General features: G+C 42.3%; 1 protein-coding gene and 1 pseudogene across 1 annotated transcript; one reads left to right on the top strand and one right to left on the bottom strand.

Moving 5' to 3' along the window:
* The first annotated feature begins 2,958 nt into the window (after window positions 1-2,958).
* Window positions 2,959-5,074, top strand: LOC133052777 (large ribosomal subunit protein eL39-like; annotated as a pseudogene).
* A 3,797-nt stretch (window positions 5,075-8,871) lies between these two features.
* Window positions 8,872-11,077, bottom strand: LOC133052498 (sperm acrosome-associated protein 5). Its single transcript, XM_061137439.1, has 4 exons — window positions 10,933-11,077; window positions 10,342-10,500; window positions 9,072-9,150; window positions 8,872-8,968 (listed from the first exon to the last, which is right to left on the bottom strand). The coding sequence occupies exons 1-4, from the start codon at window positions 11,075-11,077 to the stop codon at window positions 8,872-8,874; spliced, it is 480 nt and encodes a 159-aa protein (XP_060993422.1).
* Between the last annotated feature and the right edge of the window lie 2,756 nt (window positions 11,078-13,833).

Here is a 13,833-nt window from a genome sequence, read left to right on the forward strand (position 1 = left end):
GAGGAGTATTTATCCAAATAGATCCCATGTTGGTCCATAAAGAAAGTCTCAACAAATTTCAAAGGATGAAGTTATACAGTGTATATTCTCTGGCCATGGTGTAATTAAACTACATGTCTCTAACAGATAACTAGAAAATCCTGAAATGTTTGAAAATAAGTCGTACACTTATAAATAACCCATGGATCAAGAGCAAATTACAACTGAAATTAGAAAATATCTCAACCACATGATACCATCTCATTTATGCATAAAAACCATTTGACAAAATCTAACATCCTTTCATGATTAAAAAACATTCAACAAACCAGGAATAGAAGGCAACTTCCTCAACCTGTTAAAGGGCATTTATAGAAAACCCATAGCTAATCTCATTCTCAATAGTGAGACTGAAAGTATCCTCCTAAGATGGAGAACAAGACAAGAAGGCCCAGTTTTGTCACTTCTGCTAAACATTGTACTTGAAGGTCTAGCCAGAGCAATTTTCAGTCAAGAAAAAGAAATAAAAGGCACCCAAATTGAGTAAACCTATTTCTATTCCAAGATGATATGATCATACACACACACACACACACACACACACACACACACACACACACACACATATTCCTAAAGAATCCACAAAAATCTATTAGCGCTTATAACTAAATTCAGCAAAATGGCAAAGTACAAAATCAACAATAAGAATCACTTGTATTTCTATACACTGGCAATGAACAATCTGAAAAGGAAATTAAGAAAAACAATTCTATTTATAATCTATTTTATTCTATGTATAGTAATTCTATTTATGATCCATTTTATAGGATCAAAAAGGATAAAATACTTCTTAATAAATTTAACCAAACAGGTGCAAGACTTGTACACTTAACAGTACAAAGCATCATTGAAAGAAATGAAAGACCTAAATAATGGAAAGACTTCCAGTGTTCACCGACTGGAAGACTTAACATTGTTAAGATGGCAATACTCCCCAAAGCAATCTACAGATTCAATACAATCCCTATCAAAATTCCAAAGGCCTATTTTTTGCAGGAATGGAAAAGCAGATACCAAAATTTATACAAAATTACAAAGGATCCTGAATAGCCAAAACAATCTGAAAAAGAACAAATTGGAGAACTCACACTTCCTGGTTTCAAATCCTACTACAAAGCTACAGTGTGATACTGGCACAAAGATAGATGTACTTGTCAATGGAATATAATTGAAAATCCAGAAATAAACCCACACTTTTATGGTCAATTGATTTCAATAAGGGTGCTAAGACAATTCAATGCGGGAAAGAGAAGTCTCTTCAACAGCGTGCAAGGACATCTGGATTTCCACATACAACAGAAGGAAATTGGATCCTAACTGCACATCACATGTAAAAATTAATTCAAAATTTACCAAAGACCTAAATATAAGAAGTAAAACATTCTTATATGAAGAAAACATAGGGGTAAATCATTGTGACCTTGGATTTGGCAATGGTTTCCAAGATATGACACTAAAACCATAAGCAATGAAAGACATATTAGATAAATTAGACTGCATCAAAATTTAAAACTTTTGGGAACTCACTGGTGGTCCAGTGGTTAGGACTCTGGGCTTTCGCTGCCAAGGGCCTGGGTTCAATCCCTGGTGAGGGAACTGAGATCCTGCAAGCTGCACAGTGTGACCAGAAAATAAAAATAAAAACTTTGGTGCATCAAAGGACATTATCAGGAGAGTCAAAAGGCAATCTAGAGAATCAGAGGAAGTATTTGCTAATCATACATTAGATAAGCATTTGGTATCCATAATGTATAAAGAACTCTTACAATTGACAACAAAAATCCATTTAAAAAAATACATTTTTTTCCAAAGACATTTCTCCAGAGAAGATATACACATGGCCAATAAGCACATGAAATATTCTCACTGTCACTAGGCATTGCATGCGTGCTAAGTCGTCGCTTCAGTCATGTCTGACTCTATGGACTGTAGCCCTCCAGGCTCTTCTATCCATTGGATTCGCCAGACAAAAATACTGGAGTGGGTTGCCATGCCCTCTTCCAGGGGATCTTTCTAACCCAGGGATCGAACCTGCATCTCTTATGTCTCCTGCATCGGCAGGCAGGTTCTTTACCACTAGCACCACCTGGAAAGACCTCACTAGTCATTAGGAAAGTGCACATCAAAACCACAATGAGATACCACTTCATAGCTACTAGTATGCCTCTAACAAAAAGAAACAGAAAATGACAAATGTTTGGGAGAATGTGGAGAAATTGGACACCTATAGTGCTGGTGTGGAATGTAAAAGAGTGCAGCAACAGCGGAAAATTATTCCTCAAAAAGTTAAACATAGAAATACTATATGATCCAGCAATTCTACACTTAGGAATATACCCAATAAAATTAAAAACAGAAATTCAAACACAAATTTGTACACAAATGTTCATAGCAGCACTATTCACAACAGCTAAAAGGTGGAAGCAACTCAAATGTCTATCAGCTGATGAGTGGATAAGCCAAATGTAGTATAGCTGTATAATTATTCCATGAAAAGGAATGATTATGGATACCATACCACCACATGGATGAATCTTGAAGACATGCTAAGTGAAATAAACCAGATACAAAAAGCCACATAGTGTATGATTCTATTAACATGAAATATCCAGAATAGGTAAATCCATAGGGACATAAAGTAGATTAGTAGTAACCATGGGCTGGGGGTAGGAGGGAATAGGAAATGGGTAAGCACTTTTTTGGGGGGTGATGAAGATGGTCTGGAACTAGATAGTGGCAATGGTTGCACAGCATTGTGAATGTACTAAATGACAGTGAATTGTACACCTTAAAATGATTAAAATGGTAAATGTCATGTTATGTGTGTTTTACCACAGTAAAAGAGATATTGACTGTCTCTCCATTTCTCCATAATTGTGGTGTGTGTACGATTGATTCTGTTCCTCACTATGACTTTCTTCTCATAAGACTTTCAGGATCAAGTGATTCCTGGCCAAGAAACAAAAGAATAGTCCCATTCCCTAATGGATTGGGAATAAACTGGTAATAAAATCAGGTACAACTCCAAGAGAAGACACTGGAAACTAACAAAGCTGGGTCGTAAGGAATTGCACATGAGATGGCACACATATTTATGCTGTATCAGAGTCACTAGCATCTTACCATATCAAGCTGAAAACATTACCGCTATCTGGACATTTGGACAGGTTTTATTAGAAAAGTGATTTTTCCCTTTGTTTCTATGTTCTCTTTGTTTCTTCACTAGCAGTTTGGTTCAGTAATAAATATGTGAGAACATTGTTTGAAATAAAAAGGTATTAATATGAGGTACAGGACTTCTGTGGTAGTCCAGAGGTTAAGATTTTGCCTGCCAAACCAGGGTTCGATCCCTGGTTGGGGAAGATTCCACACACCATGGGGCAGCTAAGCCCGTGCACCACAACTGCTGAGCTTGTGCTCTAGAGTCCATGAGTCGCAACTACTGAGCCCACCTGCCCTATAGCCAGTGCTCTGAAACAAGAGAAGCCACCACAATGAGAGGCCCATGCACCGCAACTGGAGAGTACCCTGCCACTCACCACAACTAGAGAAAGCCTGCATGCAGCAACGAAGACCCAGTACAGCCATAAATAAATAAATATAATTAATTAATTAAAAAAGAGTTCACTTTTAAAAAAAATATGAGGTACAGAGTGTGTGAATGGTAGCCATGAAGCAGAGTGAATAAAAATGAATAAACAGTGTTACTGAATGGGGTAAATCTGGGGCACAGTGAGAAGGAGTAGATTTAAATGATTGGTAGAGTCAGGAGGAATGGGAGCCATGAGGGGCAGAGTAAACTGGAATGGAGGTGACTGGAAGTGTTGGACTTTATACCTGAGGGAGGCCTGTGCTTCTGGAAAGCAGTGAAGAAATTCCCCAACCCTTTTGTGTTCCTGAAAAGGGAACTACAAAGTTCCATGTTTTAATCAGCTCAGGTTGCCATAACAAAATACCATAGACTGGGGGTCTTAACAGAAATTTATTTCTCACAGCTCTGGAGGCTGGAAATTCCAAGATAAAGGGATGGCTGATTTGGTTCCTGGGGAGAGCTCTTTTTCTGGCTTCTCACTGTGCCCTGACACAGCTCTTCCTTTCTGAAGTTTTTTTATAAGGGCACTAATCCCATCTGACCTGAGTCCTACCCTCATGATATAACTGAATGCTAATTACTCCCAAAGGCCCTATTTCCAAATAATAGCACCTTGGGGGTTAAGGATTTAACATATGAATTTTAGGAGGGGCACAATTCAGTCCATAGCAATCCCCAATACTTCTGCATATTCCAAGATAAACCCTGTCCTTGTCCTTTCTCATGACTCAAATATGATTCTTTTTTTTACCTGCTTCTTTAGATAGCATCACTGACTCGATGGACTCGAGTTTGAGCAAATTCTGGGAGACAGTGAGGATGGAAGCCTGGTGTGCTGCAGTTCATGGAGTTGCAAAGAGTTGGACATGAATGAGTGACTGAACAACAACATAAAACCCTAGATTTCTTTCCTTGCCATTGAGAAGCTTCTCTTTAAAGAAAGTCTTCCCTATTGCAAAAGCCTGAAGAAAACAATCTCCTTTAGTGTCCCATGCATTTTGCCTTTCACATGACTAAGTAGTAGAGTATGATTAATACGGTAGAGCATTAAAGGTTCAGAACCTGAGCACTGGTTTGCCCCCTGTTTGTTCCTGCTCTAAGCCTCAGGGAGACCCAGAGTCCCTACCCACAGGACTTTGACCCTGGTATCTTGGTCACACCTCATCTTTCTGTGGTAGGTTCCCAGGAGAAGGATGCAAAATGGACCTGGAGGGTCACTATCGGATCTGGATTCTCACCTAGTCTCCTTTTAGGATCCCACTTTGCCCCAGTTCTCCCGGGGCTTCTGTCTCCAACTCTCTGTACTTATGTTTACTGGTACCACTTTCTTCACACATCTCTTTTTTTAAGTACAGAATTGTACTACCCTCAGCGTTCTCCCCATCTATCCCAGTGGTATCTCCCACAGAGGAGCGTACCAACTCGGGTCTTCACCACTGCTAGCCCAATAGCGTCTATCGTTAAGGACTGCTTTACTCCATCTCCATAATTTTATCTTCTTGAGAGGACTACTACCCACTACTTTCTCCCCATCTCTCCAGTGATACATACTGATCTCTAGAGGAGTGTATCATTCCCCGCTTTGCTTCTCTTCTTCCCGGTAATAGTTTCCAGGGATAACTGCACTATTCCTGGCCTCCCTCCCACATCTCCCCAGTGGTATCTCCCCACAGGGGTCTGTGGTCCTCAGCTCTGTTTGTACCTATGAGTTCCCAGGAACCTCCCCAAATGTGAGTATAACTTGCCCATCACTAGCCTTTATACAAAAGGCTCTGCCCTTATTGCAAGTTTTCAAATTCTTCCCGAAATTCCATATTTTCTAAACTTTCTCTGCTATAGAGTGGTAACCTTTGTAAAGATGTCTGCTCCCTTGATGATCTGATTTATTGGCACAGCCATTTTTCTTGCCAGCCACACAGTCAATGCTGTTACAGAACATGACTATCAGTGATGCTACGGGCTACTAACACTGATGGTCTTAGGAAGAGCAATTGCCCGGTGATTAGAAATGGTGGGGGTCAAGGACCAAGAAAGTACTTGTTGGAAGAAGTTGTGGCTGGTTTTGGAAATGACAGGCAGATCTCGCCAGAATAAGAATTCTGTTCTTAACATCAGAGCAGGGGATGAAAGAGGGTAGAGGGTTCACTCAGAATGAAAGTGAGACAGGGCTAGTGGTCTGTGGGCAAAGTTACACGTGTGAGTATGGGCTTTGTAAAGACGTGAATTTACTGGGTGATTACTTGGAGGGGTGCTCTGATATGACCAATAAAAGTCTCCAGGGGTACATGGTTGAGAGGTCTGTAAGCTGAGTGATAGCATCTGTGGAGTGCATGACAGGGGATGTGGGGTGAGTGATAGGGTGTGTAGGGTAATTGATGGGTGTGTTTTTTTGGGGTGTGTGTGATGATGCATTTGTGGGGTTTGTAATGGGAGGTCTCTAAAGTCAATGATGGGGGAATCTGTAGAGTGAGTGATGAGAGTATTTGGAGTGATGGGAGGGTCTGTAGGGTGTGAAATGGGGGGGGGGTGGGTCTCTGGAGTCAGTAATGGGTGAGAATGAGTGTTGGGAGGTCTGTGAGGTCCCTGATAGGGTGGTGGTGTTGAATGATGGAGGTCTGTGGGGAAAACATGTTCTTTCCCATATTTTGGCTACAGTTATGGCCATTTTACTAGCTGGCATTTATGGATTTCTAGCCTGATGATTTGGTGAACTTTCAATCTAACTTTTCCATGCCATCTCCAATTCTTCTGTTTTCTTCACTCAACCGTTCTGCCTTTTTAGGCCACTGCCCTCACTCCACAAGTCAGACATGACCAAGTTCCAGGTAAGTTGTTATTTGCTCCCCTCTGTGCGACCTGTTAGGACACTTAGAGGCAAGGAACCAATAGTGATTAAGAACACAGACTCTGGAGCCAAAGGGTCCTTAATAGCTTTCTAAGTTTAGGCAAGTCTCCAACTTCTCTGCACCTTAGTTTCCCCATCTGTGAAATGGGGATGATGATGAAGAGAGTGGTAATAATAATACCTACACCATTATGGTTGTTGTGAAAATCAATTGAGTGTTTAGAACAATACCTGGCACACATATAATAAGCCTTATGTTTTTAGTATATTATTATTAGTTAGGATTAGAAAAGTGGATCAAAACCAAAGCAAAATTGAAATGTATATATGGAGATTATAGGATCTTTCATAATTATGTTGAGCTAGTTATTTTCTGAGCTTCTTGGAAGCCATGACATAAAGGGATGGAAAAACATTCACTTGCTTTATTTATCTCAACCATATAGAGAAAGTGAGCCACTTCTCAGAAGCAAAGATTTCCTGGTATTGAGGTTTGAAGACATTTTTCTGATAGTTCAGCCTCATCTGCAATCTTGTGATAAATGCAGGGATAACATTGCTCTATGTGTGACTTAAAATGTCTTCATGACAGTCAAAGGTGTCCTGCTGGGGCAAAACTAAAAAGATGCAACTCTTCAGGAAACCAAAGGCCTGCCAGCACAAGGGGCTCTCTTACGTTCTGGCTCAATTCAGGGAGAACACCTTGATGGTGAGGAAGAATCAGTAAACTCCATGATATAAAATTAGAGATCTAGAGATAACCACTAAAGGAATAACAATGATGTACTATAAATGTAAATAAATAGAAGGGATACATGATCAGAACAATGTGAAGGAAACACTAGGGCATCAAATCCAGTTTTCAAAAGTAACAACAGTTGATAATGCCCGTATTTCTTATTTATTTATTTAGTTGCACCCAGTATTAGTTAGAGCACTTGTGGTCTTTGATCTTCCCTTGTGGCATGAGGGATCTTTTCAGTTGCCACATATTGCATCGAGTTTCCTCATTAAGGATTGAACCCAGGCCCCCCGCATTGGGAGTGCAGAATCATAGCCACTGGACAACCAGGGAAGTCCCAGTGCTAGTATATCTGCCCTGACCTATTCTGTGGTCAAGATTTTGGCTTTTTCTGTGTGTGGACCTACCCTCTTTCTGAATTTGATCATGCAGTCTTCCCAGAAATACTATGAGCTACCTGATAGGCTTTTAGAAGATCTGCTTTTTACTTAAATTCACCAGAGTTTATCAATGCTTCATTTGATAAATAAGCATCTCATTCAGAAACTGGTATCCAGAGTGATGGTACTTTTTATTGGACCCTCAAGGAAATGTGAGATTTGGTTATCTAGGCTGGTTGAGGCTGAAGGCAGGGGAAATCCAGGTGGCATTAAGGAGGGGGACTCTGGCATTTTTCAGCATGCAGTGCAGATAGCTGCCTTAATGATCATCTGTGCTTATCTTGAATGAAGTCAACACTGAAAACAAGGCTTTGGGTAGTTGAATATCCACTGCAACCAAAGAGTACAAAGAATGTGAGAGACTGCTTCCTCATGGGGGTGGCTGCTTCCAATGGGGCTGGCCAGCATAAAGGGAAAGAATGGCAAGTTCAAATGCCTAAATTCTCTGCTCAAAATGGACTGTAAAAATAATTATTACCTTGTGCAGCTGTTGAATTCCTGGCCTAAATTTCCAGTTTGTCATTTGAAACTTTGGTTATAGGTCATGAAAGGAGAAGTTGGGGGCTGAGAGTTAGAATGGTAATATGTGAGAGAATGTGAATGCTTCAAAATCCCAATTCCTACTGAGCTTCCTATGCCAGCTGAAACCAATTCATTTTCCCCTGAAGATTCTGTATTTGCCTTAATTAAACACCCTATAGTTACTTCAACTGGGAGTGATACTTTTTAAGGGAAGCCAATTTTCATACCTCCCTACTCCACTCTTCTACCTCCAGACTTAGAACTGCTTTGTGTACCACTTTATGTACCTTACAAACATTAATTCATTTAATTTTCTCAACAACCCCAGGAGATAGTTACTACCACTATCATCCTCATTTTGCAGATGAGGAAACAGAGGCACAAAGAAATTAAGTGCCTTACACAAGGCAACCCAGCTAGTAAGTGGTAGAGATGGTATCTGAACCCAGGAGAACCTATATTCTTAATCACTACATTATCTTCCACCCCCACCCAAGTGATCTCATGTCCCCTGATTAGAGCTTTGAATATATGGGGGGAGTGATTGAATAGGGGCACTTTCAGGCACTGAAAAAATGAAGAAAGCCAGACATCAGAGGTTGTTTGCATTGTTTATAGATATCATCCTTTATCATATCCACAGAAGAAAGAACAGAAAGGAAAATAAAATCTCCATTCCTAGGAAGCTGAGTCATGAATCAACTTTTTTGTTAGGTTTTGCATTCACATGACATCCCCTGAGCCATTCAGATAAATCATGGCCATAACAGTGTTGCTTCCAAGAATCCCTGGGAAATGAAGGAAGAGAGGGAGGATGAAGTGGACAGGCTGATGGAGTGACAGTGGCACTTTCCCAGCTACCCAGGGTCCAAGCCATCCCCATGAACATACCAAGCACTCATGCCATTCTCTGAGGACACTACCTCCTTGGCACACATAATGTCATCCAGAATATGGCGGTTGAGCAGTTCTAAAGGGAAAAGGTGACAGAGTGATCTGGGGTACTAGGAACAGGGTGACAGTATATAAGGGACCAGGGGTTCTAGGTTTCTTGGGACCTGAATATCTTCAACCACTATATTGTCTAATTCTAGATGACCTTGATTTACTTATCAGCCTGTTATGAATTGCATCAACTACCATGTTGACTTGTTCTATAGAACCTTAACCCATTGACTGATCCCAGGTGATTTTGACTGTCATGTTGGCTGGTTATATATAACCTCGCCCACCATATTGACTGGTCCTGGGCAACCTCAGACTCCATGTTGGCCAATTCTGTATGACCTTGACTGTCATTTTGTGTGGTTATGAATGATCTCAACTGCAGTGGATGTTGGCTTGTTGGGAAACCACTCAACCGCAAGGTTGGTCAGTCCTGGGGACTTCAAACACTATGTTGTCAGGTTCTGGATAACCTCAACACCCATTCTTACTGGCTACAAGTGACCTCAGTCTCCATGTTGACTAGTCCTGTTCAACTGCAGCTACCATGGTGCCTGGTCCTAAACGATCTCAACTGCTATGGTGGCTGGACGAGGATGACCTTAACTGTCATTCTGACTAGTTAATGATCTCAACCACCATGTTGACTAGTCCTGGATGACCTCAACCTTTGAGTGGACAAGTCCTGGGTAACCTCTTCTGTCACTGTGGCAGGACTTGGACAACTTCAACCTCCATTTGGGCTGGTTCTAGATAACCTCAGTTTCCATTTTGGCCAACCCTGAACAACTTCTACTGCTATTCAGTTTTGTCCTCAACAATACAACACTCTTGTCTGGAAAATTCTCTCCTGTCTGCACAGAGGTACCTTGTCTCTGTTCCTACAGACAGACAGCAGCTTCTTTCCTCCAGGCCTGGACAACCCCAATCCCAAATCAGGACAGTTTCCCCCTCCTGATTCCTAGTCCTAGAAAATGGCAGCCTCCATTATAGGTGAAGATTGGGAGCTCTGAGTCTTCCTGACCTAGACAGCCCCTCAGGGCAGTCTGCGTAAGGATACAGGCTGGTTTGTATCTGCAATAGCGCAGGCAACTCTGCTCCTTTCCCTATAATTCTTCTGCTTGTTACTCAAGATTATGGCTTAGACAGTCTTGCCCTCTGCATGTTGGGGAGTGGGGCCAGGCAGGGCTTCTGTGTGTCCTCAGTGTCGCCTCACCATGACAGTCCATGTGGCAGAGGTTCTCGGTGGGTGTAACACCATTGTAACACCACCAGGCAGAATTCAGCTGGAAAATGCCATATTCGCTGCTGCCATCGGGATTGTGGTTCACGAAGGAAGTGTCAAAGCCACTCTCATAGTGTGCCATGCACAGCCCTGGAGCAGGGAAGGAAAAGGTAGCAGAGAGGCATGAGTCCTGGGAATAGGGAAGAAGGTAGGAGGAGGGAGTGGGGCAGGCATGGTTTTCCTGTCAGTTGTGGGGGTGATGATCTTGGTTTGGTGGTGGTGTTGATGTTGGTGATTCTGGAAAGGTGTCAGTAATGGCGGTGGTGATGGCATTCATGGTGATTTTAGCAGTGGTGACATTGATGGTAGTGATGGTGGTGTTAGTAGAGATGAGGGTAAATGGTTGGGAAGGCAATGATGATGAAACTAGAGTTAGTTAAACTACTCATAACAGTCAGAGGGTGACCAAGAGGATCATTCCCTAGCCTGGGGAGATAACAGATAGCAAGGGGGTGGGGTCTGGGTCTGAGTGTGGTGGGCAGCTCACTGCATGGATGGGATTTGGGGCAACTGGGGTCTCACAGTCTCCAATGGTATAGCCGTTGAAGCCCTCAAGGCCTGCCGCTTCCAGCTTATTTGCCAGGTCACAGCGTTCGTAGATCTTGGCCTCCACATTGGCAGCCACCAGGATCACCAGGATCACAACAATAGTGCCTGAGACCTGCATTATGACAGCCACAAGTCTTCCTAACTTACTCCCCTGCTCCAGACTCACCCTGCAGTGTGCAGAACTAGGGGTTACTGGAACTATGGGCTTTGTGAGCAAAGAGCTAGGTGATAGATTCTAGAACACAGAGGCCAGAGACGGGGTTGGGCCTCTCATCATCTTCCCCTGTGCCAGCTCTCTTAAAGACACACACAAAGAAAAAAGAAAGATACTGATATATGCACAGAGGTGGAAGTAGACAAGGACAGGGAGAAACCCAGAGATGTCAGAAAGGGATGCAGGGAGAGAGGGGTTTGGGACACCCAAGGGACTGACAGGACCCAAGTGCTAGACCTCACACTCAGCACACATTCCCCTATGTTCCTTAACACTGTCCCACTCAACTCCCATTAATCATGCTCTACCACTTGGTTACCTCCATTTCCCCTCACTCTGCCCCTCATCACCTCCATTTCCCCCACTCCATTGAGTAGTCAGCTCTAGTCACTACACCATACCTACTACCACCTTGGATTCCTCATGCTCTATAAAATATGATTACTTGGGATGGGGAATACATGTAAATCCATGGCTGATTCATGTCAATGTATGACAAAAACCACTACAATATTGTAAAGTAATTAGCCTCCAATTAATAAAAAAATAAATGGGAAAAAAATAAAAAAAATATGATTACCGTGCCCTCACCCTCTGCTCCACATTACCTCCATTTACTCATTCTCAGCACCTCCTTCACGTCTCTTCACTTAATGTGCTCTGTTCCACCCTCATTTACTGGAATCTGCCCCACATTACACCCATTTAATCAGACTCTGCCCCACATTATATATTACATATACATGTTCATTCTACTGCTTTTTCACCCGCATCCTCATTCTAGCTTTTATTCCCTTGTCCACTTACACTGCCTTGTATCCATTTATATTCATTCATGCTGGGCCTTGTGTTTCTGTAATTCCGTAACCCTCTACTCACTATAACCCAAGCTCTCTCATATCCTTTCCTTCTTTACCTCCTTTCACTCCTACTCAGACTCTCATTTCCTACTTTAACCTTCACTGCCTGACACCGCATCAAATGACTCCCATCCACTCTCATGTGGCCCATCCTTCAGCTTTATTCATTGACTCTGGGCCTCATTCCCATCTCATTTACTCTCTTTCTGCCCTTTCTTCACTTCTATTCTCTCAAGGGCTGCCCCCATATTACCTGCATTTCCTGGAACTGTATTACTCTCAAACACTAGCCCAAGTTATCCACACATACTCACTCTATGCTTGATCGCCTCTGTTCTTTCTCATTTTTCACTGCCTCTATCTTCACTGCCTCCATTTACTCGCATGCTGCCTCTTATTATCTCATTAAAGTCACTCCCCAATATAACCCCTGTTTCCACTCATCACTCTCGTTCTGCTCCTGATTCATGTTGAGTTGCTCCCACTCCATCCCACAGTACCCTTGTTGAGTCACACTCTGTCTCAGATTTACCACTTTTTACTCACATTGGGCCAAGTGACCTTCACTCTCTCTCCCTTTGCTGTATAATAGCTAGTTCCTCACCTTCTTCTGCTGTTTACTTCCATCCTCCATCACTCTGCCCATCTTTACCTCCATTCACAAACATGCTTCAGCTCATTCACCTGGGCTGATTCTCACTGGGATCCCTGCCCATTACTGCAATGCTACCCTGCATTATCCCAATCTAATCCCAGTCAGTCCAATCTAATTCAATATGCCAGCAATTTGGAAAACTCAGCAGTGGCCACAGGACTGGAAAAGGTCAGTTTTCATTCCAATCCCAAAGAAAGGCAACCCCAAAGAATGCTCAAACTACCACACAATTGCACTCATCTCACACACTAGTAAAGTAATGCTCAAAATTCTCCAAGCCAGGCTTCAACAATACATGAACTGTGAACTTCCAGATGTTCAAGCTGGTTTTAGAAAAGGCAGAGGAACCAGAGATCAAATTGCCAACATCCGCTGGATCATCAAAAAAGCAAGAGAGTTCCAGAAAAACATCTATTTCTGCTTTATTGACTATGCCAAAGCCTTTGACTGTGTGGATCACAATAAACTGGAAAATTCTGAAAGAGATGGGAATACCAGACCATCTGACCTGCCTCTTGAGAAAACTGTATGCAGGTCAGGAAGCAACAGTTAGCACTGGACATGGAACCACAGACTGGTTCCAAATAGGAAAAGGAGTATGTCAAGGCTGTATACTGTCACCCTGATTATTTAACTTATATGCAGAGTACATCATGAGAAACGCTGGGCTGGATGAAGTGCAAGCTGGAATCAAGATATGTGTGTGTACAAGGTGGTACAGGTGGTAGAGAAATTATGTTTACAGGCTGGAAGAGGCCAGAATAACATGGGCCCTAGAGGTCCAGATCCTCCTATTTTCCACCTTCTGATGCATTCAGAGAGTTGACAAGTTTTGTATCCAGGAGGTGCAAATCCTTAAGATTCCAAGAGACCTGAGTTACTTCTCTGCTTTCTCTCTTTGCTTTGTCTGTTAGGAAGCTCCATATGTATTCCTGGCCAAAAAAAAAAAAATTGTTGCCTTGTTTTTAATGGTTCTGGAATAAGGACCCTCAGATACTTTCCAGAAGTTCTGTGGTATACCAAATAAACAAAGTATTATTGGCTAGAAGTTAAAGATCTGATCTTGGGAACCTGTGTGACCTCGGGCAAGTTACTTAGTATCTCTGGGACTCAGTTTCCTCACCTGACAAGAGGGAGGACCACAG

This window comes from Dama dama, chromosome X, assembly GCF_033118175.1.
Source record: "Dama dama isolate Ldn47 chromosome X, ASM3311817v1, whole genome shotgun sequence".
Classification (NCBI taxonomy): domain Eukaryota; kingdom Metazoa; phylum Chordata; class Mammalia; order Artiodactyla; family Cervidae; genus Dama; species Dama dama.